Consider the following 26,423-nt stretch of genomic DNA (forward strand, 5'->3'; position numbering starts at 1 on the left):
AGATAAAAACCAATGAGACAACAGAAGAACTGAAGAACAACACCAGAGAGAAAATAAGAGGATTAAAGAGATAAAGACAAAAAAATAAAAGAGGAAAAGGAGAAGATGTGAAGGACAAAATCTGGAAAAGGTAAAACCAGGTGGGTTTCTGTTCCAATCAATCAGAACGTAGGAGGTGAAATGCAAATAAACCCAAAAATAGGGTTTTGATTTTTGAGCCCTTATAGTAAGTACAGATGATATGCAAATGTATTTTTCAGGTCTGCTCAGTTTTAGTTTTAAAGCAACATTCACAGTCTAAGACTGAACCTGGTTTCTGTGAGTGGCTGAAAGCATCGGTGTGATAGATCTGTAGAGGAGCAGTAGCCAGCGTTGGTACCCTGATGTCTAGAATTAAAACTGTGATGATGATGCAGAGAGCGTGTGGTGTACTCAGGTGTGGTTTGCAACTTTGACCTTTTGCTGGAGGTATGAGTTATACACTCAGTCTTGATAATCATGATGTGATGAAATACAGTTATCACACGTGGTCATTGTGAGCGCTTGAAGTTTAACTTTCACGCAGTCTGTCAGGGTCTGGTCTGTGACCCAGTGCTCTCATTTGGTTTTGATCTCTTATATTTTGAAGATAATGTTAAGTTCGAGGTTAATTATTTAGTTGCCTCAAGTTTAATCTAGTTATGTTACACTTACGTCTTCTGGTTAGTCTAATGTATTTCTTGTCTGTGATTTCAGGTTGTCAAGATTGTATTGTCACGTCTGCGTCTCATGTTTCCTGTTTTACTTTGAAGAGGTCTTGTGTTTCTATGTTCATTGTGTTTAGTTTTACTCTTCCTCTGTGACATCGTTATGTTCATTTGTGTCAGCTGTTTTCCCATGTGTTTCCACTTCCCATGATCAGCTCCTGTGTGCTTTTAGTCTGTGTGTGTTCATTCATTTTTTTGTTTGAGCCTCTGTTATTCTACCTAGTCTCCATGATTATGCATTCATGCCAGGTCTGTATGTCTATGTCCGTGTTCCAGGGTTTTGTTATGTTTCGCTCAGTCAGTTTAGATTATGATTTAGAAATGCAAAGCAAAGGGCAAAACTAAGTCCAGCCTTTAATAAACGGCTCGTTTTTCAGTTAATAATGTTTTGTTATTTTGCGTGTCTGCACTTGGGTCCACCTTCTTCACTCCTTACAGTCTGCCTCAGCCAGACTGTGACACAGTCAGTGCAGATGGGAATATAATTTAAAGAGTTTAACTTGAGCAGTCTAAAGCAAGCTGATTTGGGGTGATATGGTACTATAAGGTCATTAAGATAAGATGGGGTCTGATTATTTAAGACCCTCTATTTGAAGAGCAGAATTTTAAATTTGATTCTAGATTTAACAGATGAAGGGAAGCCAGTATGGGAGTAATATACGCTCTCTCTAGTCCCTCTCAGTACTCTTGCTGCAGCATTTTGGATTAACTGAAGGCTTTTCAGGGAGTTGTTAGGAAATCCTGATAATAAAGAATTACAGTAGTCCCGCCTAGAAGTAATCAGTGTTGGGGAGTAACAGAATACATGTACCGCCGTTACGTATTTAAAATACAAAATATGAGTAACTGTATTCCGTTACAGTTACCGTTTAAAAAGGTGGTATTCAGAATACAGTTACTTTGTTGAAATAAATGGATTACACTGCGGTACTTTCCTGTTGCTTTTTGTCACGGGTCAGGACTGTTTGGGTTTTGTTTGACAGCTACGTTCTTTTGTTCCAGGCGGCAGCGTTACGGTTGCCATGGTTACAGGGCGACGCGCTCTCTCTCTCTCTCTGCGACTGTGTTTCCTAGGTGAAAGAGCGCCTTTTCGTTGTTGTTGTTGTGCTAAGCTAACAGGCAGAATGCTACAAGCATAGCTCTAAAGAATGTAGCATCATGGGTAGTGTAGTCCGTGCTGCAGGGAGAATGGACTGCCATACACGTTATGTGTCTGTGAGCGCGAGGAGGGAGAAAAAGGGGAGTGGAAAGGTACGAGTTGTCATCGAGGAAAAACGGAAGCTGGAAGCATGTAAATATAATAATAACCACTGCAGCCAAGAAGAGAGCCTGACGAGCCCAGTTGTAAGTAAGCTATTAAGACTCGACTGTACACCGTGTTCGTGTTTTCCTCCGAAAACAATAAGTTCCGTTGGAGCAGTCTTTCAACGCCTCTCTCTGTCTCTCGCAAGAAAAGTTGATCCACACAACAAAGTAAAGCTATTTTTCGGCTACGAGCCAACAGGGACCCCGCCGTATTAGCCAGAGGTCCCTTTACTACAGTTGGGAGTCGCGGACCTTCAGTAATAGTAATAAATCACACAGCAATAGTACATTCACATTGTTGTAAAAAGCATGATAATATAGTAAGTAATCCAAAGTATTCAGAATACATTACTGTCATTGAGTAATGTAACGGAATACGTTACAGAATACATTTTGGGGCATGTATTCTGTATTCTGTAATGGAATACATTTTAAAAGTAACCTTCCCAACACTGGACCTGAACCACTCTAGTAGAATGCCCTTAATGGCGCAATGCTCCACTCGTGACAGCAACATGCTGTAGTCAACAGTATCAAACTGTCAGATCCAAAAGCAAAAGAACAGCTGAGTCACCACTTTTAAATGTGCAGTTTCAGTGTTTTAAAGAGCTGAAACAACATCATTTAGACAAGATCATCAGGCCATTTTCGTAGTTTCTCCACCTGATCAAAACACGGGCTCAAACTTATCAAAGACAGAAGAGCAGGTGAAGGCAGGGCCATCATAGATCAAAGCCATTTTATCTTATTGATTAAAAAAAACTGCAAAAATCTTTCTGAAGAACTATTAATACAAGAAGATGGAGAAATATTCAGAGCAGAATCAATAACTGGAAAAAGGAGCCTGAGGATGTTACAAAGAGGCACAGTGTCAGTTTTCTGACTGACAGTTGTGAACAGGAGGTTTTGTTTGGGTGTGTGTGTGTTTTGTTTTGTTTTGTTTTTTTGGGCGGTGTTAATTACCCTTTGTGCAGCCTTCCTGTTCTCAGTCGTGGCCCCTGCGTACCAAACACCGAGGCATGAGGAGAGCATGCTCTCCACTGAGGAGTGGTAGAAGACCAGCAGCAGCTTCGGGTCCAGGTTATTCTTTCTCAGGACATGGAGGACGTTCAGCCGCTGCTGGGCCTTTACCACAAGGGTGATGGTGTTGTGGGTCCAGGAGAGTACAGTGGAGATGTGCGTGCCCAGAAACTTGAACGGGGGGACCGATCCCACCAGTTCACCATTTATATTGAGAGGGGAGTGGACCTGTCTGTGCCTCCTGAAGTCCATTATGAGTTCATTGGTTTTAAGGACGTTCAGCTTCAGGTTATTTTGTGAGCACCAGCAGGACAAATTCTCTGCCTCCACCCTGTACACTGTCTCATCTCCATCAGAGATGAGCCCAACCACCATGGGATCATCTTCAAATTTTATGCTTCTAAATTCAGATAAAACTGAGGTTACTGTACTCGGTCCTAAATAGAATAGAAATACAGTATCTAACCAGATACTTATTCTGCATGGCATTACTGTTGCCAGTAGTAACCTGTGACATACTGTATCATGGTTTTTGCCCACTATATGTCCTTCAATGCACATATTAAACAAATATGTGGGACTGCTTTCTTCGATTTGCACAATATCACTAAAGATAGACATATTCTGTCTCAGAGTGACACTGAAAAAGTAGTTCATGCATTTATTACTTCTAGGCTGGACTACTGTAATTCATTATTATCAGGATGTCCTAAAAACTCCCTGACAAGCCTTCAGTTGATCCAAAATGCTGCAGCAAGGGTACTGACAGGGACGAGAAAGAGAGCGTATTTCTCCTATATTGCTTTATCTTTATTGGTTCACTGACCCTGGAGACTAAGAGAAACCTGATAACAGAACAGATAAAGTCACCATGAGTGCTGCATGGCAGGCAAGTTCAGGACCCAAACGCAGGACTCAAAACAAAAGAGTGAACTAAGGGAGACAGCTATATTGCTGAAATAACGATATTTAAACATAGAAGCACTAATAACCAAATACTCAGAAATAAACAACTGGGAATAAACTAGGGAGCCGAGAAACACACAGCTAGTGGGACAACACAACAACAAGCAGAGGAAGACAAAGGGCTTAAATACACAGAGGGGTAGCGAGGGAAGTAGAACCACATGGGGAACACAGCTGGGAGAGAGCTAACATAAGCAGACAGGGAGGAAGCAAAACTGAATGCAGGACTTGGAACTGTCAAAATAAAACAGGAAATGTGAGACACACACTAAGACACAGACTTGATGCTATGACTGGGGAAGAAACAGACATGAGAACATAACTGACTAGGGAGACAGAACGGGAACGCTGTCTGGACACAGGAGATGCATGAACATAGAGATATGGGGGACTAGACATGACACGTGGAACCCAGAAGAGGTACTGAAGAAAATCAAAATCCTAGAAACTACAGAAAATAGCCAAGAAACTAGAAATACAAAGACTACACCATGAACAATGCTAAATAAATGAATATTCAGAAACCATATAAACCCTGGGTCCCATACCTAGGGCCATGACAGATAATTGTAACTAAACATTAACACTTCATCATCATATAGGAACCAAATGGACACATCTCAGACAACAAAACACAAGCAGAATACGGTTCAGTTGTTGCACACCTGGAACAACCAGAGGTCAGAGGGCATAACAGTGATTCAAACTTTAAAGTACCCAGAATGCACTGTTAGCTTCTTTCAGTGAGTTATCAGAAAACATTCAGGGTATGTGAAAGATCAAACACTTCATTAAATAAACTAAAGTTTTGGTGTAAATCAGGTGTTTCTTAGGCTCACAGTGTTGGGGAGTAACGGAATACGTGTACTGCCGCTACCTATTTAAAATACAAAATACGAGTAACTGTACTCCCTTACAGTTACCGTTTTAAACGATGGTATTCAGAATACAGTTACTTTGTTGAAATGAATGGATTACACGGCGGTATTTTCCTGTTTCATAAGGCTATGAACTCTATATTTTTGGTGTCCACGCCGGTGGAAACCCAAACAAAACACGCATTACGAGGCTCTAATGCCTGTGGCCCATGTCACCTCTACTTGCGGCCCGCATAATGACGTGAAGAAATATTTTAAAAAATTATTTACAAAAATGATTTAATATGAAGGCAATAGGCAGAGTGTTACAGGCATTGCCCTAAAGAAAGTAGCCTCATGGGCAGTGTAGTCTGTGCTGCAGGGAGAATGGACTGCCATATCCGTGATGAGTCTGTGAGCGCGAGGGAAGGAGAAAGAGTCGAAAAGTAAGAGATGTCACCGACCAGAAACAGGAGATGGAAGCATGTAAATATATAATATATATATATATATATATACAAAGTTGACCCTGACAACAAAGTAAATCCAGTTTTCGGCTACGAGCCCAACACGGAACCCAACGTATTAGCCAGAGATCTCTTTACGGTTTTATGCCTTTACGATTCGGAGCCGCGGACCTGTTTTATATATGCGCGGAATAGTTTTCTATATGAGATCGCTGCAAAAAGTGCAGCCTTGCCTAATGTCCACCTACTGTTACTCATTTATATTAAGATTTAAAAATCTAGTTGGTATTGGTATGGCGAGTAACCTTCAGTAAAAGTAATAAATCACACAGCAATAGTACATTCATGTAGTTGTAAAAAGCATGATAATATATTAAGTAATCCAAAGTATTCAGAATACTTTACACTCATTGAGTAACGTAACGGAATATGTTACAAAATATATTTTGGGGCATGTATTCTGTAATCTGTAGTGGAATACATTTCAAAAGTAACCTTCCCAACACTGGAGGCTCAGGTGGATTCTGTGATTGGTTTAATATGGATGGCCTTTTCTTCTCGTTCAATCAGATCAAAATGTCTGATGACAGAAAAGAAGAAGATGAGGAGGAAGAAGTCACCTGTCAGCCTCTTCCCCCTCCTCCAGCCTCTGTTGCCTTGGAGACAATGATGTCACTGAGGAGGCAGGATCTGGTGTGCATTGTGTGTTTCGGAAGCTACGACCTGGCAAAGCGGCTGCCTAGGCGACTACACTGTGGCCACACCTTCTGCCAGGCGTGTCTGAAGAGACTGAACACAGTCATCAACGAACAGGTGACTGATGACATCACAGACACTTATCTGAGTCTGTGAGAAGCGAAGGACGTGGATTAAGAGTAACAGGCATGCAAATGTGAGCAGCAGCAGTTAAAGACTGAATTAGAGCTGTGTCCACAGGTGATGTCTGACACACTTGAGAGGTCAGGGATGAGCAGATGAGGGGTTAATCAGACAGACCTAAAGTTGAGGGGTCAGGTACAGAAGTTGTGTGTCTGTAGTCACTCCCCTGTGCTCCACAGGTGTGGATCCCGTGTCCTCAGTGCCGGCAGAACACACCTTCACCCAGAGGAGGCGCCGCAGCTCTGGACCTGGACCTGGCCACCTTCCTGGGAGTGAAGGCCTGCACCTCCTCCTCCTCCTCCTCCTGGAGCTCCGGTCGCAGAGAGGGCCTGTCAGCAGCAGACGCAGCCCAGGACGGGAAGCTGTGGCTGGGGAAGGAGGCTGTGGATGATGGTTGGTCGCACGGAGGGCTGGCTGAGCCCCGCTTCCATCACTATGGCAACTGCTGTCCACCACTTTCCTATTGGTTGTGCTGCTGGTTCTGTTGCCCAGGGCGGGGCTAACAACAATGGGTGGGGCTAGAAGGGCTCAATGATGAAAGTTTAGTTCACTCTTTATTGGTCCCTGAGTTCCTCCTTAATGCAATTTAATCAGGATATTTTGACCGTTTCCAGTGAAGAGGTAAACAAGAACTAAAGATAATTTAATTACCATGGTAACTAGGCAACAAGTGCTTCACAACAAAATACCCGAACATGAAAAAGAGTTAACCAGAAACACAAACCTAAGAAATGACTTTTTAGCTGTGTTTTAAAAGTGACTTTGAGTCTACAGATCTGAACCTCGGGGGGAGAGCGTTCCAGAGTCTGGGGGCCACTATTGCAAAAGCTCTGACTCAGCCTTGTATGATGCACAGCCAGTAGGCCCTGATTAGATGACCTCAGGGACATCCTGGGTACCTATGGATGTAAAAGTTTACTGATGCAAGTTGGTGCATGAAGAGCTCCTTAAACCTTATGTTTAAGGCTGGAAATCACCTGTTACAGTTTCTGATCGCTTATAGCAGGTCATATAATTGTTGGCTTTTCTTTGTTTTCTCTGTAGTATTGTAGAGTCTTTACCTTACAATATAAAGCACCTTGAAAAAAAGTTACATTGAATTGAACTGGATTGAATTGAAATGCATGAATCACTAACCTGTGATCTTCCCTCACCCCTTGATAGCTTAGACTCCAGCTTACCCAGGACCCCAAACTAGACAAGCAGTAAAAGTATGGATAGAGAATGGCTGAGAGGATGATGGATGATGATGGATTGATGGATGGATAGTGACTATGAAAGTATAGACCTGTCTCTGCTGTTTGACCTGGTAGTTACTAAAAATAAGGGAGCTCTGTAAAATGTAAATAAAAGCAGAATGCAATGATCTGCCAATCATCGAATGCTTTTATTTTACTGAGAACACATGAAACATGTGAAAAGATATCTGTTGTTTTTTTAGAATTTGATGTCAGCATATTTCAAAAAAGTTAGATAAGCTATAAACAACCTCAGACGTTTTAGTAAAACAGCAAATTAACATCTGCCATCTAATGATAATAATCCGTGATTGGGGTAAAAAAGATCTTCCCAGAGAAGGTTAGAGTTTCTGAGGTTTAAAAAAAAGTTTAGAACTCACTGAAGAAATGAAGAAATGAAGATTTCTGATTGTATGCATCTGTAAGGATTGCCTGATATACAGCTGCAGATAATTAATAGCTGACCCACGATGTTTCACAGGGTCTTCTAAGGAGCCTTCCCTTCCTGTCCAGTTACTTTGTTTCCAAGTTCCTTAGACTACGATGACCTGGATGACTGAGACCTACACAGGCATATTTAAAGTCTTCTGATTGGTGGTAATGGCTGTGTTCTTCCACTGGGTGGGGCTGTAATGGTGCTGCAAACCTATCAGCTGATCAACTCCTAAGAAAGAAACTTGTGAGGTGAAAGTGAGCAGCTGTCTGAGAGACTGTATTCCTAAACAAGAAAGGAAAGCACACACACACACACACACACACACACACACACACACACACACACACACACACACACACACACACACACACACACACACCTGACTGGATTAACTACACTTTACTTAATCTATTTTACACATTCATGTACACTTGCAGTTTGGACACACCTTCTCATTTAATGTTTTTTCTTTATTTTCACAACTATTTACATTGTAGATACTAACTGAAGGCATTCAGTGAGAGGTGCCTGAGGTGTGTTTATGTTCATCGTCGTGTTGAAAAATAAATGATGGTATAACTAAAGGCAAACTGGATGGTATGTCACTGCAGGATTCTGCTGTAGCCACGCTGGTTCAATGTGCGTTCAATTTTGAATAAATCCACCAACATTGTCACCAGCAAAGCACCATCACACCTTCTCCATGCTTCATCGTGGGAACCGTGCATGTAGAGCGCATCCATTCAGCTTTGCTGTGTCGCACAAAGACACAGTGGATGGAACCAAAGATCTCAAATTTGGACTCATCAGATCAAAGCACAGATTTCCACTGGTCTAATGTCCTTTCTTTGTGTTTCTTGACCCAAACAAATCTCTTCTGCTTGTTGCTTTTCCTTAGTAGTGGTTCCTGCAGTCTCCTCTGAACAGTTGATGTAGAGATGAGTCTGCTACTGGAACTCTGTGTGGCATTTATCTGGATTTATCTGGGCTCTTATCTGAGGTGCTGTTAACTTGTGATTTCTGAGGCCAGTGACTCAGAGGAATTTATCCTCAGCAGCAGGGGTGACTCTTGGTCTTCCTTTCCCTGGGGCGGTCCTCGTGTGAGCCAGTTTCATTATACAGCTTAATGGTTTTTGCGACTGCACTTGGGGACACATTGAAAGATTTAGCAATTTTCCAGACTGACTGACCTTCAGTTCTTCAAGTAATGATGGACTGCCATTTCTCTTTACTTTGCTGATTAGTTCTTGTTATAATATGAATTCTAACAGTTGTTAAATAGGGCTGTCAGCTGTGTAGCAACCTCACTTCTGCACAACAACGGGGTAATGGGGTTGGGACAAGAAGGCACAGATGAACCCTGACAAGACACCTGTGTCATGAAAACCATTTCAGGTGACTCCATCATGAAGCTCATTGAGAGAAGGCCAAGGGTTTGCAGTGCTGTCAACAAAGCAGGGGGTGGCTACTTTCAGGAATCTAAAATATAAAACATATTTAGAGTTATTTATCAATGTTTTCTTTGCTACATAATTCCATATATCTTCAGATATTAGATTTTTTCAGTTTGTATCTATAATGTAGAAAGTAGTAAAATAAAGAAAAAGCATTGAATGAGAAGGTGTGTCCAAACTTTCGAACAGTAGTGTATATTCTGATGGGAGTCTGATTGTACAGGAAAGTGTGCTATTGAACATCTCCTACAAAGTGATGAAAGTGCACGACAGCTGTACACCAACATATCTTTTATTAATAAAGTGTTTTTTTTCTCAGACACCTGCTTGTGTTTAAATGGAGCAACTAATACACCATCCATGTTTTTGTCAAGCATGGTGTGAACCAAATCAGTAAAAATGCAGGATGATAGAGCAAAGCATTAAAGAAAGAAAGAAAGAAAGAAAGAAAGAAAGAAAGAAAGAAAGAAAGAAAGAAAAAGAAATTGATGAGGCGTGAAAGAAGCTGATGTGAATGGCCGATATTGAACAGAGGGAACAGCCGACATTGAACAACAACTGTCAACCACCTACAACACAGTTTTGAGATCCCTTCCCAAGCGCTTCAAAACCCACACGCAACTTGTGTCAGCTGACTTTCAGGTCACATGACACATGATAGGAGAACCAGAGAAACCTGGCCTGGACGATAAAGTCTGACTCATCAGTTGGGTAATCGGTTTACTCCCTCCATCGGGATGGCCAAATGTGACTATTTTTTGACCTTAACCACTAATGACCGGAGATTTTTGGCAAACTATAAAGTCTCTGCCAGCTCTCATTCCTCTGAGCTACCTCCTCACTTCATTATTGACTCCACTCCTGTGTCAGACAAAACTGAAATGTTCAATTGTTTTAACAAACACTTTGTTGCTTCTTGTTCTTTGTTTAGCACAGTATCAGATGGGAAAATTCTTGCATACAACTTTTCTAGCAGTGCCCTGATAACTAATACTTTTTCCTTTAAACCTTTTATGGGAGAAGAAGCATGCAAGGCTTTGAAGAACCTCAACACTAAAAAGTCAACCTGTCCGGACAGTCTGTCTCCTTTCTTCTTGGGCCTGGCTGCAAGTATCATAGCTAAGCCAGATTTTTATTTTTTTAATTTTCCATACAACAGAATACATTACTGGAGATGTGGAATTGCGCCTTCGTACTCCCACTACTGAAAAGTAATGATTCTTCAATGGTCAATAATTACAGACCAATTTTTAAACTCTGTGTCTCAGCTGAGGTTCTTGAAAGGCTGGTATATAATCAGCTTAAGAGTTACCTGGATGAAAATACTACATCTCCTTCCCAGTCTGGTTTTAGAATATTGCACAGTAATGTAACTGCTTCCTTAATTCTTATTGGCTGATGATTCTTATCAGCATCATGGCTGACCTGCATCACCCCATCATCCGGAAGTGGACTCTGAACTATCAGGAGCAGGTCGGCAAGATTGTCCAATAGCGTTCCGGCTCCTCCACACTGGACTCTCTTCTCCACACACTTCTTGGACTACATAACACTTTGCATAACACTCTCCTCTCACTTCCAATAGTTGCACTATTCGGTATTGCACTGTTCGACTCTGTGTATTGTATTTATTTATTCCTGTTCTTTTCTACTTAAGTACAATAGTGTTGTACTCTTAGTTTATCTTATTTCTGTATAGTTGTATATGTATGTATATGTATATTCAAATTTTTTCAGATTTTTTACACTTTGCACCTTCGATCCAGGAGGACGATATTTTATCCCACTGTATGTTTGAGTGTATATTATTGGGTTGACAATAAAACTCAACTTGACTTGACTATTGTCCCATGGTTGATAGTGTCACTATGAGTACAAACCAAGCGGTGGTGCCAGCATCATGCTGTGGAAATGTTTTTCAGCAGCAGGAACTAGAAGACTAGTCAGGATGGAGGGAAAGATAAATACAGCGAGTCATCCCTGATGACAACCTGCTCCAGAGTTCTTTGCACCTTGGACTGGGGCAAAGCTTCATCTTCCAATTCGACAATGACAAAGTAAAGTAAAAGAAAATAAATGGAATCTGGTATGAAAATTGGTATTTAAAAAAGCTGTATATTTCTAAATTGACCAGTGCACTGTGATTTTTTTTAAACATATCTACCCCCACCCCCAAATATATGTTAGCCTAAAACTCATCATCTCTCTTTATTTCTGTCTCTTAACATCAACATCACTCTGATATTACAGACACACCTTCCATTAATACCACACTGTTGCTGCTGACTTCTGCCACTGATCACGAATTAGGACCAACTGTGAACATGTTTTACCTGAGCTGTAAGATAAGGTGCGACAAACGTTCCCAAAACATTTCTGCTGCCTTCATTTTTTTTAACCTTTCAGATGAAAATAAAAATTGAGTAAATAAATTCTGTACATTTTTATTTAATAAAGATAAATTTTTAGTTTGACTTCGCCGCCACAGCTCGGCAGGCTCTCCGTTGACTGAAGGGACACCATCCAATTGCTGCCACACTCTCACACAACTCTGCCACTGCGACCACTGGAAGGTTAGAAAGAGGAATGTGCGTGCAGTCTATTTAAAAAGAAAAAAAACTTTATTCATAATTAGATCTTTTACAAAAGCAGAGAAAATGGAGGAGGTGTCACATTTAAATCCCACAAAAAAAACAAAAAAAAAAAACAAGATTAATGAGACAAATTAGTAATAATAACCCTTCAACCAATCACTGGCCTCCAATCAGATGTGAGCTAGCTGATGCTAACAAAAACCTGTGAGCAATAAAGTTTGAAACATTCAAACAGAAATGTGTTCAGCTGCTGGTCGAGTCTCTGAGTGAGAGGGACAGAGAGGGAGGGGTTTGGCATTTCCCGCTCACGGGCACAAGGCATTCTGGGAGTCTGAGTGCTTGTTGTGATAAGCATCCATTTCGAGTCCTCCGCAGAGAAAAATACCCAGAATTCCTAAAACTCCTCTCTTAAAATCTGTCTCTGATCCGGCCCTGCCCCCTGAGCCTGTAAGTCATCCAATTAGAGGCTGCCGAGGCCTTCTCCCACTCTGATTCGTTGGCCAGGCTGCAGGTTGAAGCTGAAGTCTTTGGGGGCCTCGAAAAGCAGAACGATGGTGGAGCCCAGGTTAAACTCCCCGACCGACTCTCCCTTCTGTAAGGCCACGCCCCCTTCACCAGCAAACTTCACCGTCTGGTCAGCAATGTAGCTGTGATCATGAAAGGAGCCTTTACTGTAACGAGGTGTGTTGGTCTGAAGCTCCTGAGCAATTAAAACAGGAAGTGTTAAAACCAACCATCAATCGATCAGTCAATCAGTTAATCAATATTTCACTATACAGAGTGAACGAGATAAGAAAGACCAACAACAACTGATCAAAACAAAACGTTCAGAAAATCCACAGGAACACAAAGTAACGTCACCTGGTCAAAGTAAATTCTGATTGAACCGACGTTCGTGGCACCGACCGCCGTTAATGAGAAGAAGCCTTGCTGCCATTGGCCGGTGAGAACCACACGCTCGTTAAGGCAAAAGAGCTCTTTGATCCAACGAGCAACGCCTGGGTTCACCGACATTAACGAGCCTAACGAGGAAGGACACACAGGCGGGTCAGGGTGGGGGCGCAAAGACCACATGGCTGCACAGGTGAACACACTCTCACCTGGAAAGTGACGCCGAAGCTCCACCCTCCAGTCTGTGGGCGAATGGAAGCAGTGGTAGTCACCTGGAGCCAGGTAAATGACAACGTGGAAAAGGTCGCTGTCGGGAGACGAGAGGAGGTCGTCCCTGAAGGAGGAGGACGAGGAGGAGTCTGAGGACAAAGAGAAGCCAGGGTTAAACAGGTAAACAACAAACAAACCTCAAAGATGCCCACAGGGATTCAACAGGTGTGACTGCAAAGTGTCAAACTGAAGTCAGGAGACGAGGAGTCACACACGTGCATTCAGGTGAAGTTCACAGAGAGTCGCTGTATCTTAGTTCTATCAAACCTGCTTAATATAAAACTCAGCAGGTTTTCAAACCTACAACACCTCAGGGGATTTTCACCTGCATGGTGAACAAATGTCATTTCCAAGAGAAATCATAAAAACTTTGAAGTCAGCTGGTCATTGTGGCAGGGTGTTCTTCCTTTTTTTCAGTGATGCCTGGACCTGGAGAGTTGTGTGGACGGGTGGGCCGAAGAAGTTCCCAGTTCCATTATTTTATTTATTATTATTTATTAATGATTCCTTATTTTTTCCACTAGTTTTTGAGCCTTTATAGGGTCCCACATGATCCCGCTTTTCATTTTATTAGACTTTGTGGAGGGGAAAATAAGTACTTTCATTTGCCATGTATTCCTTGCACATTAATATATTTTGATGCAGTGTTTTATTGGGTATATTACATGACATAAAATATATCTGACGTTAGCGTTACAAAACTACACTACGTGAGTTGTACATATGGTCACCGTTACATGGAGGCAGTCTGGTCTTACCTTTGCATCGCCTCTTCTGTGGTCCGAGGAAATGTTCCAGACTGTAGGTGACCCCCTTCACCTGCTCCACCTCTGAGTTCTTTACGCGACCAAAGTGGAGGATCCTTCCATCAGCCGGAGAGGTCTGGAAGAGGCCGGAGACCCCAAACAACCAGGTTAACCCCCAAGTTTAATTGCCTAGTTTAATGTTATCTCACAGGTTAACCCCTGGTCTAGCTCCAAGTTTAACTTCGTCTCCCAGTATCTTTCAGATTAGCTTCAGTTAAACTGGGCGATAGAATTGATTTTATCTTCCATCACAAAATGTATTGATCTTTAATGATTCACAGAGTTTCACTAGTTGCACATGTTGTCATGTTACAGCTCTATTCCAAAATTAATTTTTCACCTAAAAATTCTATACACAATAGCCCACATTGACAAAGGCAAATGTTTGCTGAAATTATTTTTATTATTAAAAAGTAAAAAACACAAATATAACAAGTATCAAGCATCAACAGCATTTATTTATTAATTCAATTCACTTTTATTTATACAGCGCCAAATCACAACAAAGGTCATCTAAAGGCGCTCCATATTGTAAGTTAGACGCTACAATAATATAGAGATGGCACAACACTACTTTTTTATGTCTGATACCAATACCACAAATTTGGATATCTACCGATACGAATCCGATAGTCTATTTTATAAGAAATAAAACTTTTTGTTTTTAAATGTCTTGCTGCATTTTGCATAAGTTCATACCAAAATTTAAAAAAACAAAAACAAAAAAAAACAAAACAAAAAAAACCACTATTACACTTGTCTGCAAAAAATACACTGCACCCAAAAATATTTCAGTTTAGCAATACTGATCTTTTTAAATCAAAGTATTTAAAGTAACATTCAAATAGTAATTTAAAATGCAATTTTATGCAGATTTCAAAAACTCTTTGTTTCTGAAAAAAAGAAGTGCAATATCAGCACAAAATAATGTTTATACTCAACAACTTCAGGTTGTAGAATGGACCCTTTTATACTTAAAGCTTAACAATAAATAGACATCCAGAGTGGAAAGCAGTGCAAAAAAATGCAAACACGGCCTCTCACAACACTCATCTTTTATCAAGTCAGTGTAAGCTGTTTGTCTGACATTTAACCTGAGACTGAAATTTGTGCAAATTCTACAAAAAAACTTAAAACAAGTATGAAAAAAAATGTGTTTTTCATAGTTGTTTTTTTTTCTCCGAACCACGAAACTGTTTAGCCATGTGTCGTCCCAAGGTAGGTATCTCTGACAGAATTAGTTTCCCCTGCATCACGCTGGGCTCTCCAAATCACAAACAGTATCTCACATTGTCTGTGAAGGTTCTCAGTCATCCAGGTCATCGTAGTCAAAGGAGCTTGCAAAGAAAAGTGTCTGGACTTCTTTAAGTTGCTTGAAGACGTTTCACCTCTCATCCGAGAAGCTTCTTCAGTTCTAAGAGTCAAATGGTGGAGAGTCCCAGATATAAACCTAGTGGGAGTAACCCCCCACAGGGGGACAAAAGGACCCCCTGATGATCCTCTAATCGCCTGAGCCAAGGTGTGAAACTGGGCGTGGGTCCAAATCAGCCAGAGTTTCGGGTGTGTTCATTGTGAAACCTGGCCCCACCTTATCATGTGATTTCCTGAGGTCAGATGGCCCAGGATGTGAGTGGGCGTTACGGCGTCTGGGAAGGGCTCTCAAAACTGGATTATAGATGGCAGAGAGTTGGTGTCGTAAACCCCCGCCTCTGTTCAAAGATGGTCGCTCACAGTGGACATAGATGGCTTCTTTCACTCCTCTTTCAAACCATCTGTCCTCTCTGTCCAAAATGTGAACATTGGCATCCTCGAAAGAGTGACCTTTATCCTTAAGATGCAGATGGACTGCTGAGTCTTGTCCTGTGGAGGTGGCTCTTCTGTGTTGTGCCATGCGCTTGTGAAGTGGCTGTTTGGTCTCTCCAATGTAGAGGTCTGAGCATTCCTCGCTGCACTGTACAGCATACACCACATTGTTAAGTCTGTGTCTTGGCGTTTTGTCTTTCGGGTGAACCAGTTTATGTCCGAGCGTGTTGCTGGGTCTGAAATACACTGGGATGTCATGCTTGGAGAAAACTCTCCTGAGTTTCTCTGATACACCGGCTACATAGGGGATGACAATGTTGTTGCGTCTGTCCTTCTTATCCTCCCTCACTGGTGTCTGGTCTTCTTTTCTCTGCCTCTTTGCTGACTTTAAGATTCTTGATTTTTAGTTCACAAACACTTCTTATAATGACTCCTGATACTTTGCACGTTTTAGCTCTTTATACAGTAAAGTTATAGGACGATAAAAATAATTATCAGGCAAAATGTCCTTCATTAGTTAAAATAATCCTGTCTGATACCACGTGAGAATAATAAATATATTATAACCCTCATACTAAACGGTAATCTAACGACACTCATTTTTCACTTTTTCACAAAACTAAAACATCACTACTTCCACGTCTAATTGTCTGTAATGAAGGTGGAGTAAACTAGATCTGCACTCTGTGCCCAGCGAATCCTCGCAACACAGGGGGAACAAATTTTGTCGGGGATACCTACCTTGGCACAACATCTGGTTTGGCAGCACGTAGCGAGGCTCCGAATGCTTTCAGTGTGAACTCCAGACCGCCAACAGGTCTCGCACACAACAGAGCCACACTATCACATGACGCATACTGCTCCGATGTGCTAAGGTCACTACCTGGGTTACGCCATGTTACAAGTTTTGTGAGGTGCTTCTGTGATATTTAATGGATCAGATTACATTTTTTTTTATTTCTACCCCGATAACCGATCCAGTAATTTAGGTCAGGATCGGAGCGATACAGATACTGTATATCTGGCAGTTTCTCCCATTCTTCTTTGAAGAACCTCTCGAGCTCCATCAGGCTGGATGAGGAACATCAGCGCATAGAAATCTTCAGATTTCTCCAGAGATGTTTAATCGGGTTCAAGGCTGGTCTCTGTCTGGGCCTCTTGAGGACATTCACAGCATGGTCCTGCAGAAGCCTATCCTTTGCTATCTCAGCTGTGTGTTGAAGGTCGTTGTCCTGTTGGTGTTAGATGAAGATTTGCCCCCCACCCCCCGAGTCCAAGGTCCAGAGCACTCTGGAGCAGGTCATCATTGAGGTTGACTCTGTGCATTGCTGCATTCATCTTGCCCTCTATCCTGACTAGTCTCCCAGTTACTGCTGCAAAAGTACATCTCCACAGCATGATGCTGCCACCACCTTGCTTCTCTATAGGGATGGTACTGGTCAGGTGATGAGCGATGCCTGGTTTCCTCCAGACATGACACTTCACAATCAGGCCAACGAGTTCCATCTTTGTGTCATCAGATCAGATAATTTTGGTTCCATGGTCTGAAAGTCCTTCAAGTGCCTTTTGGCAAACACCATGCAGGCTGTCATGTGCTTTTTACTGAGGAGTGGCTTCAGTCTGCCTGCTCTAGCATACAGGCCTGATTGGTGGAGTGCTGCAGAAATGGTTGTCCTTCTGGAATGTTCTTCTCTTTCCACAGAGCAATGCTCTCGGTCACCTCTGAGGCCCTTCTACCCTGATCGCTCAGATTGGCTCGGCGCCCAGTTCTAGGAAGAGCTCTGTTGGTGTCAAACTTCTTCCAATTACAGATGATGGAGGCCTGTGTGCTCATGGAGACCTTTCCTGTACCCTTCAGTAGATCTGTGTCTCCATGCAATCCTACAGACAGTTCCTTAGACTTCCTGGCTTGGATTGTGCTCTGACATGTACTCACAGTACTCAGCTATGGTACCTTATAGACAGGTGTGTGCCTTTCCAAATCATGTCCGCTCTACTGAATTTACCACAGGTGGACTCCAGTCAAGCTGTAGAAACATGTGACCGATGATCAGTGGAAACAGGAAGCACCTGAATTCAATTTTGCATCTCGTGGAAAAGGCTGTGAATACTTATGTATATGTTACATTTTTGTTTTGTTTTATTTTTAATAAATTTGCAATAATTTTAAGCCAACTGTTTTCACTTCGTCATTCTGGGGTAATATATGTAAAATGAATTTCAGAATAGGGCTGTAACATGACAACATGCGCAACAACTGAAGCTCTCTTGATACTTTCCTGAGGCACAGCAACGTTATCTCTCAGTTTAACCATGTTTATCTCCCAGTTTAGACCCTGTCTAAGCAGGAGGAGGAGCAGGTTACCAGGCAGGAGGAGGCGCAGAGTGGTCGGACTGCAGGTTTAAGGCGTCGCCTGAAAAATTCTCCTAGATTTCTGTAATGATGTAAATCCTCCACCGCTGCCTCCTGGTGGACAAACAGAGGAACAAACAAACTTTATTTAATAGTAATAAAGAAAACAAGATGGCCAAATAAACAAACTGAGCATGTCCTGACCTGCATGTTCACGCCAAAGGTCCAGATATACAGGGAGTAGATGGGTTTCCGAAGCCAGGTGGGGAGCTCTACCCCATTCAGACGACCCCACGCCCGAGAGAGGAGTCGAGTAGGGAAGGAACGGTACAATGCCACCTGTAGGAGGAAACAGCAGCTACACCTTTGAATTTATTTACATGAGTGGATAAAATGACAAATGAAGAGTCATTCTATAGACTGGAGTAAAAAGAGAGAAAGTAAAGGAGGAGTTTTGGGGGAGTCGTGGGTAAGAAGAGAATGGATAAATAGGGGTAGGGGACTAAAGGGAGTTTAGATGTCCAACAGTTTTTTAGGGTAATTGAATCCAATCGATGGGACAGATCAATAAGTTTGTTATCAGTGATCAATAAGGTGTTCTGTTTGTGTTTCTGCTTCTGATTGTTTCACGCTTTCATTTTCAAAATGCAGACTAGAAATGTTGCGTCACTGCATTAACTGGTCGATTGATCAGATATTGATCAGAGGAGACAGGAAAGGAGGTGAAGCAGGATGTACGAATATGGCTGCTGCCCGCCTTGCACTTCAACCAATCAGAGGCTTCTTACCCGGCAGGCCAGTGGCTGCAGAGTGCTCACAGACAGGATATAGCACAGGAAGGAGATTGGCCGGTGGCGCCATGCGGCGGGGCGACTCACGCCACCCTTGAGCGCGCTCAGACGGCGACAGAAAGCCAAACGAGGGACCTGAAGCCTGATTATAATAACGAGATTTAACGTGAACATGAATATTTTTCAAATACAAGAAAAAAATAAACCAGAACAGCTGATGAGTCCAAGTCATGTAAACAGGCGGGTGTAGGCAGGTGAGGAGAAGGCGGGGCTTGTGCGTGGGGAGAGGCGGAGGAGGAGCAGACGCTAAAAGATAAGAACACTAAAAGAATGCTAACAGGGATGGAGACTGATGTCATGATGTCATTAACTCCCCCAAAATAAACTCTCAGCAGCTGGAGTGATGCCATTTATGTTTATATTCTTCAGCCAATAAGATTCAAGGTGCTCACCTGGATACATGAGTCTGACAGAGAGTGTGTGTGTGTGTGTGTGTGTGTGTGTGTGTGTGTGTGTGTGTGTGTGTGTGTGAGAGAGAGAGAGTGAGAGCGAGTGAGCGAATGTATGTGTGAGAGAGTTAGTGAATGAGCGAGTGTGTGAGAGAAAGTAAGCAATGAATGTGCGTGAGAGCGTTTAGGAAGGGGGGTTTCTACGGTGACTGCTTGCTTAGCAGGTCAGCTATTTTAGCTTTAGCCTAGCTTAGTGTGTTAGCCTCTTTCCATTTGATCCTGTGCTAACCTGCAAACCCAGTTAGAGATAACCACTGATGCTAATCCTGCTGCAACACACACACACACACACACACACACACACACACAAATCCTCTTTAACACACACACACACACACACACACACACACACACACACACACACCTTTCACGCCTGAGACTCTTGAGAGTCCTTTGTTTTCAGAGGGTCAAAAGTATTTGGACATGTCAACAACATTTAAATGTAAGAACGGTTTGACTGCTGAAGAACCCACAGACTGCTGTGTCTCCTCCTTCAGCTGGCTTCTTCTCTCTGCCTTCAGTTTTAATTACTGAAACGCTGGCCTGAGATCAGCTCTTGGACTTTTCTCTCCCATCATTCTGGTTCAGCTTCATCTTGTTTGTCTGTCTAAAGATCATTTTTCAGATGTTTTAAAGTCAGATCTTCCTGAGTGAGGTTAGTAAGCGCTGCGTTTCCCTCCATGACGGCGTCTCTTGATCACAGATCTTCTCCTCACAGAGACTTCTGATGTTGTGAAGCTGTTTTTCTGAACATGGAAATAATTTTGTCATCACCTTCAGTGCCCTCTCTGCTCTCTCAGGTCTGTTGCTGATCTGATCAGTGATTCATTCTTTTTAACAGTGATCGAGTTTATTGATTGGGACACTGATAAAAAGATTCTGCTCTGTGACTGCTATATTTTGGTGTTTCAGATCAATGATGGCCTCTCTCACCTGCACTAACGTCTCTTTGGGCCTCATATTTTGAACATGAAAACCATAAAAATTCAGAGATCAACTCTGCTTCGCGAGTCCTGGAATAACATCAACCGTCGGATTACTTCTGATCCTGTGAAGACGGTGGCCCGAGTATTACCTGCACTTCCTGATCTGTGGATCTGATTCGTTAAATTTTAAACTTTGAGCGGCATCCCACCTCTGTCCCTTCCTGTTGTGCTTCTAAATGAAACTGTACTCACTGTTTGTGTAAATAAAGTTTTTCTCTCCTTCCTCTCCCACCTGAATCGTGCTGTCGTTCTCCTCCTCACTCCTCGCCCTCCTCCATCTTTTTCGCTCTCTCCTTTGGGAGTTCGCCTCTGCCGCCTCACCTGCCGCAGCAGGGCACTCTCACCACGCCGCCTGTCGCCACGGCGACCAGAGAAAAACCTCACCATGAACGAGCGTTGGGCGAAGACGCCGTCGCAGGAGAGCGAACCGGCCGACGACACATCAGGATGACGAAGAGTTAAAGAGGTGAGAGAGAAAGAGGAGTGTCCGTGGAGAGCAGACGGAGAAATGAGAGAGAGACGGAGGAACGCATGGAGGAGGAGGAGGAGGAAGAGGAGGGCATAACGCTGAACAGCTCCTCCTCTGTTTATTAATAGCATGAAGGAGGAAGAAACTGTCAATCATTAATCACTGATCATCCATTCACACTGAACCTTAAATAAAAGCTTCATTTTTTATTCTCAGGGTTAAAATCATTTTTATTTTGGAAAACACTCATGCAGATTATAAACACTCAAAAATTAAAAGTTTGTTTTGTTTTATTTCTCCTCCCTGTAATTTTTCCATGTTTGAGGAATTAAAACAGAAAAATGGTTAAAATACTTTCGTTGAGGATAAAATTTAAATTAATTAAAGATTACAATTTAAAAAAAAAAAAGAAACAGCCATTGTTAAATTATTGATCAAATTGTGACAGTTTTTATTATTTTAAATGAGTGTTTAGAATGAAATTATTATTTAACTATTAAAACTATTATTTCAATTATTTTTTTTTTGTTTTTAAATTACAAATCTGCACCAAAACAAATAAAATAACTGAAATAAATTTATATTTCAACACTTTATGAAGAGTTTATAAATAAAGCTCATCTTGTAACCGGAAGGTTACCGGTTCGATCCCCTGCTCTGTCTGTCTTGGTCTTTGTGTCCTTGGGCAAGACACTTCACCTACCACCTACCAATGGCGCGATATGGCAGCCTCGCTTCTGTCAGTCTGCCCCAGGGCAGCTGTGGCTACAACTGTAGCTGCCTCCACCAGTGTGTGAATGTGAGAGTGAATGAATAATGGAATTGTAAAGCGCTTTGAGGGTCTAGAAAAGTGCTTTATAGATGCAATCCATTATTATTATTATTATTATTATTATTATTATTATTATTATTATTATTATTATTATTAAAATGTATTTTGTCAGTATTATTTAATTATTTTTATTCTCTGATAAAAAGTATTAAAATTATTGTGTTTTTCTTTTTAAAGCAGAAGTGAAAAAAGCCTGATCATTAAACCTGCAAATAAAGACTTTTGTGCCAGTCACAGGCCAACCAATCAGAGCAAGACAACCGTGAGGAGAGGGGCGGGGCCAGCCTGAGTGACCGAGCTGTGTGACATAACATCACCTTTCACCCAGATAACCAACCAACCAGCTGACCTGCTGTGATGTCACCATATGTTGAGGTTGTTGTTTTATTTTTTGTTTTTTAAAAGGTGAATGTGGCAGCTTCCAGGTGAGGCAGGCGTGACAGGTTAGCTCAGGGGTGTCGAACTACAGGCCTCAAGGGTCGGTGTCCTGCATGTTTTAGATATCACCCTGGGTCAACACACCTGAATCAAATGATTAGTTCATTACCAGGCCTCTGGAGAACTTCAAGAAAGGAGGTAATTTAGCCATTTAAATCAGCTGCGATGGATCAAGGACAACTAAAACCTGCAGGACACAGACCTTTGAGGCCTGAAGTTCGACACCTGTGGGTTAGCTGATCTTAACAGGAAGTGAGGTGTCCTGTTCTATCAGCCAATGGTTAGTTAAAGCACAAACTTATAGATCAACTGTCAATAATCAATAGCTCGTCTGCCTTCTGTCATCACAGAGTAACTTTTAAAGAAACTCAGCAGAATCGCATCATCATTACATCATCACCCTGAGCCTTCAAGCACACAGGTGAGGTGTTACTGACACGTGAGATCAAAACTAGTATTTCATTATTTCAACTCGGTAACTACAGTGATGAATAGGAGGCGGAGGGCATAATGTCAGCGGTTCAGAGGGGGAGGAGTCAGTCGAACAGGTGACAGTCCAGTTTAAGCTCAGAGTGGGAGGAGGAGGAAGGGTTTATGGGCTGTTTGTGTCCTCTGATTGATTCCCTGTAATAACTGATAACTGACTGTTGTGTAACGCTGACCGCCATCACACCACGTTTCATCTCACAGCAACCTTTGACCTATCCTCAGCTGCTGACACAGCTGGCCTTCTGACTGACACATTTCAGTGTTTAATCATTTCTGTCACGGCTCCACAAACCCCCCGCATCTCTTTCAAAATAAAAGCATGAATTCTTACTGAGCCACTGTAAGTCCTCCTGTCGTCAGTGAGAGCCCACGAGCCCATGGCACCAACGCCAGCGGCTGCAAAACACTTCCAGAGGCCTCAGAGCATCAAAACCTTCACAAGCACCGCTGATGATGTGATCACCACTATGCTGTAATCCTCCGGATATGATTTTAAACAGAGAGACAATCTAAACACAGTCTCACACACACAGACACTGTAGTTACAACGTAAGGTTTTTTTAAGAGCTTTAAAATGACTAGTGGCAATAAAAACTGAGAGAGAGAGTATAAGAATGTGTAAGAATGAGTCCATTTACAGGTTCACTCTGATTCACCGTAGGGGAAATTTGGGGCTCAGTTTTGACCTGAGGACTCTGCCATGCAGACCAGGAGAGCAGGAAATCAAACCATGGACCCACAGCGCCCCCCTCAGGCCCATGAATCTATACGTTTGTGTTTAAAATCACGTAAATAATCAAAAAACTAATTTTATCTTCTTCAGTTACTGTAAAAATAAAAGGCTTCTTTCTTCTGTAAACATAATCAATGAACCGACGCTCTGACTGTAAATAAAGTTTGGAACAAACCGAAGGCCCGAGGAACTGCTTCCTGTACATTTGGTTTGTTTCCTGTTCAAGATTTTCATTTTTCTGTGAATTTAAATTTTTTTAAAAAAGTGTTTCAATCATCGAGGAGCTCAATCAATATGAGCCCAATGCTTCCTGTCGCCGCTGTCACAGAAATGTTTAAATATCTGTGGAGTTGTTGTTTAAACGTTGCGCGAGTAGGTCGTCCTGAAGTGTTTCTGAGTTTTTTCTTTGAAATGAGGCGAACAGATTTTATTGAGTCGATTTATTTGGGGAGAAACTCAAAACATTTCAAGCGTTTTGTTTCTGATGACGAGAATCAGCATCTTCCACCTGACAGCCGAACGTCTCGATTTTACTTCGCAGAGACAATTTTTCCCATGCTGCCACCGACCAATCACAGAAACGAGAGCTACAAACACGTCGCAGGTAAACGAAAGGCACTGACGCCGCGTTCATTGTTAGTCCGACTGCACGTGCTCAGTGTTACAAGGCAAGTGAGGAGACATCAGAGAAAGTTTTCACTTTACCTGTGTGGGTGTAGCCACAGGGGGCGGGGCTCCATCCTCCCCCTGGCCCCACTTCTGGTACTGCTTGTAACCAAGGTAACCACCACCAGTCACCAATAGGAAGGGCAGGGGCCGGGGGCCTGGTAGAAGCCCACGTCCTGAAGAGACAACGAGAGCCGATTGGACTACAGAGATTACATCATCCACAAACAAACAACAGCTGAAGAGCTCTGTCTTCTCCAGTTTTGGGGTGGGGGTGGGGGGCTCACCTGTGCTGAAGCGTCTGCAGCTCTGAGAGAAAACTCTGAAAAACAGGAAGGACACTCAAACTGATCAATCAGATCACATCAGTGATCAATACCTGAGACGTTCAGCGTCAGAGAGCACAGGGTATCGCCCCTAGTGGACACCTGACACGTTCAGTGGCTTTAAATGAACGAGACACTTAAAATTCTGGTTTCTCTGAGTTTCAGAAAACAAAGATGCTAAATGGTTAATGACTCATTACCGAAAGCGACACTGAAAAGCTTAAAAAGAATGTATGTGTGTGAAGGTTCTCGGACATCCAGGTCATCGTAGTCCAAAAAGCTTCTTCGGCTCTTCCTTTATAAACAGGTGAGATGAAGAACAGATAAATACCTGCCGCTGCTCCATACCCTCCGAAAGGCCGCCGCCATCTTGCGTTTCCGGACGTGACGTATGACGTCGTGCGTAAGAGCACTACTGGAACGAAGCCCCGCTCCCCCTTTGTCCCACGTGAGGAAACACAAGTATTTCGGTTTATTCTTGATTAAAAAGCTTAAACGATCATAGACGATTTATTGATTTTAAGATATAATTATTGTTCAATTACGTAACATCCTGATAGCCAAACATGCTCCCACTCTGGACCACACTACTTCACCTAAAGAGCAAACGGGTCTCCCGATCACCTGGAACAGCTGGGACAGATATGTCGGCGGGCTCTTCATCCACTACAGCTCTGCCTTCAAAACGCCCCCCTCTCCACCTGCTCGTACTGACCGACCGCCCACAGAAGGTCAAACTGAGCCCACAGCTCCACGCCTGCTCACTCTAGCAGCACCACAGTGGATTCAGATTCACACTGCTGCGGTTCATCCATAGACAGGAAGTAAGCCAGAAACCTCTGAGGGGCTTTAATGTGAAGACAATCGGCGGATCAGTCACGTTAACCCTCAGCCTGCTGGTGTCTTATCGAAGTGACATGGTGTGAGTCACGTGGTGTGATGGTGTAGTTTATTATTGGTGTGAAATCAGTGAAAATCTTAAATAGCAACCAGCCAACAACATAATCAGTGTAAACAGACTGAGGATTATTGATTATCTGGTTATTATTTGGTGTGAGACCTTGAGAGTTTATGAAAACTGTAAATTTTAATTACTTTTTGTGAAAATCTGAGTAGATACAAAGAAGGAAACAGTGGTATCAAACATACGGCCTGGGTACCAGGATCGGCCAGCAGGATGTGAACTTCGTAGAGCAGGTCAGAAGCCGCGAAGACCTTCTCCCTCTCTGGCTGCGGCCCATCACATCAGTCGTCTGTCAAGCCTCAGATTGATGACACAAAGATTAATCTTCAGTCCGTGTGTTTGTGGACAGCTGCGTTCCTAGGGATCCTGCAGGGGCGCTTCAGGATTACGCCGTCTCTGAGCTGCACTCAGAGCTGCCGAGCGACTCCAATCATGACTCTTATGGACAGAAGCCTGGAGTGGAGGAGGATGGAGGTTTGATGATGTTGTGGTCTCTGAGGTAGTTTTGCTGGATTCATCAGGTGGTGACCTGCAGCTCAGTGAAAGCCGACGTACTCCGCAGGAAAAGGGTGTTGAGCCTGTTTTAGATGGAGGCGGTAAAGCAGGTTGTTTTCATGAGTGATGGAGGTGGGACCAGAGCATGGGCGTGGTGCCATGTGAGCACACAGGTAGATACGTACCCACACTCACCCCAGACATGCCGGAGAGACCTCTGACAGATTACAGATAATGTGTAAATTTTAGGATTTCCTATTTTGTCATGGTAACAAACTGTCTGACCTCCCATCTGTTTCATCAGTTCAGTTTCTGTTTGCCTCTGAGCTGCATGGCAGTACCGATCTGCAGCATAAGGTCATTTCCCATCTCTCCGTTAAAGGAGCCAATCAGATCAGTCCAAAAATTAATGATTGCAGTAACTGATCCTTCACAGCCACGGTTGATTGATCAGGAACCACAAACTCTGACACTCCTCTGTGATCCAGCGTTGTTCAGGAGTGTTGATCCAGTATGAGCAAACATTAATGTCCTCTGATCCAGGTGCACACTAACGAGCTCAGGCAAGAAAGTGAGTCCTCCAGGTAATCAGTCTCTTTAAACAGGAACAAAGGGGAACTTTACTGATAATCAAATATCA

General features: G+C 42.7%; 2 protein-coding genes across 7 annotated transcripts; one reads left to right on the plus strand and one right to left on the minus strand.

Moving 5' to 3' along the window:
* The first annotated feature begins 5,843 nt into the window (after nt 1-5,843).
* Nucleotides 5,844-7,556, plus strand: si:ch211-202f5.2 (uncharacterized protein LOC795181 homolog). Of its 2 annotated transcripts, XM_040024915.1 has the most exons (3): nt 5,844-6,174; nt 6,420-6,633; nt 7,405-7,556. In XM_040024915.1, exons 1-3 carry the CDS (start codon nt 5,902-5,904, stop codon nt 7,407-7,409), a joined length of 492 nt encoding a protein of 163 aa, XP_039880849.1. In that variant the 5' UTR covers nt 5,844-5,901; the 3' UTR covers nt 7,410-7,556. The 2 variants fall into 2 exon arrangements, with proteins under 2 accessions (XP_039880849.1, XP_039880848.1); XM_040024914.1 differs by having other exon boundaries at nt 6,420-7,556.
* Nucleotides 7,557-11,796: 4,240 nt separating this feature from the next.
* pisd (phosphatidylserine decarboxylase) lies at nt 11,797-26,376 on the minus strand. 5 transcript variants are annotated; one of them, XM_040026744.1, is made up of 10 exons: nt 24,921-26,376; nt 24,656-24,761; nt 24,286-24,320; nt 24,038-24,174; nt 18,290-18,424; nt 18,098-18,199; nt 13,882-14,005; nt 13,063-13,212; nt 12,824-12,984; nt 11,797-12,662 (listed from the first exon to the last, which is right to left on the minus strand). In XM_040026744.1, the coding sequence occupies exons 1-10, from the start codon at nt 24,985-24,987 to the stop codon at nt 12,423-12,425; spliced, it is 1,257 nt and encodes a 418-aa protein (XP_039882678.1). In that variant the 5' UTR covers nt 24,988-26,376; the 3' UTR covers nt 11,797-12,422. The 5 variants fall into 5 exon arrangements, with proteins under 5 accessions (XP_039882678.1, XP_039882677.1, XP_039882682.1 ...); XM_040026743.1 differs by having other exon boundaries at nt 24,870-26,376; XM_040026748.1 differs by lacking the exons at nt 24,656-24,761; nt 24,921-26,376 and adding exons at nt 18,874-19,018; nt 24,525-24,627.
* Nucleotides 26,377-26,423: the final 47 nt, after the last annotated feature.

The sequence above is a fragment of the Simochromis diagramma genome, unplaced genomic scaffold (assembly GCF_900408965.1).
Source record: "Simochromis diagramma unplaced genomic scaffold, fSimDia1.1 OVJJ01000293.1, whole genome shotgun sequence".
In the NCBI taxonomy this organism is placed as follows: domain Eukaryota; kingdom Metazoa; phylum Chordata; class Actinopteri; order Cichliformes; family Cichlidae; genus Simochromis; species Simochromis diagramma.

Bases quoted from the DNA above. Each gene is read 5' to 3' on its own strand.
- pisd (XM_040026743.1), bottom strand. From the start codon at position 24,987: ATGAAGAGCCCGCCGACATATCTGTCCCAGCTGTTCCAGGTGATCGGG. The intron at 14,006-18,097 runs GTAACCTGCTCC...GGCCTCTTCCAG, and splicing joins TCTGCGCCTCCTCCTGCCTG to ACCTCTCCGGCTGATGGAAG. The intron at 12,985-13,062 runs GTGAGAGTGTGT...CTTCCTCGTTAG, and splicing joins GCTTCGGCGTCACTTTCCAG to GCTCGTTAATGTCGGTGAAC.
- si:ch211-202f5.2 (XM_040024914.1), top strand. From the start codon at position 5,902: ATGGATGGCCTTTTCTTCTCGTTCAATCAGATCAAAATGTCTGATGAC. The intron at 6,175-6,419 runs GTGACTGATGAC...TGTGCTCCACAG, and splicing joins ACACAGTCATCAACGAACAG to GTGTGGATCCCGTGTCCTCA.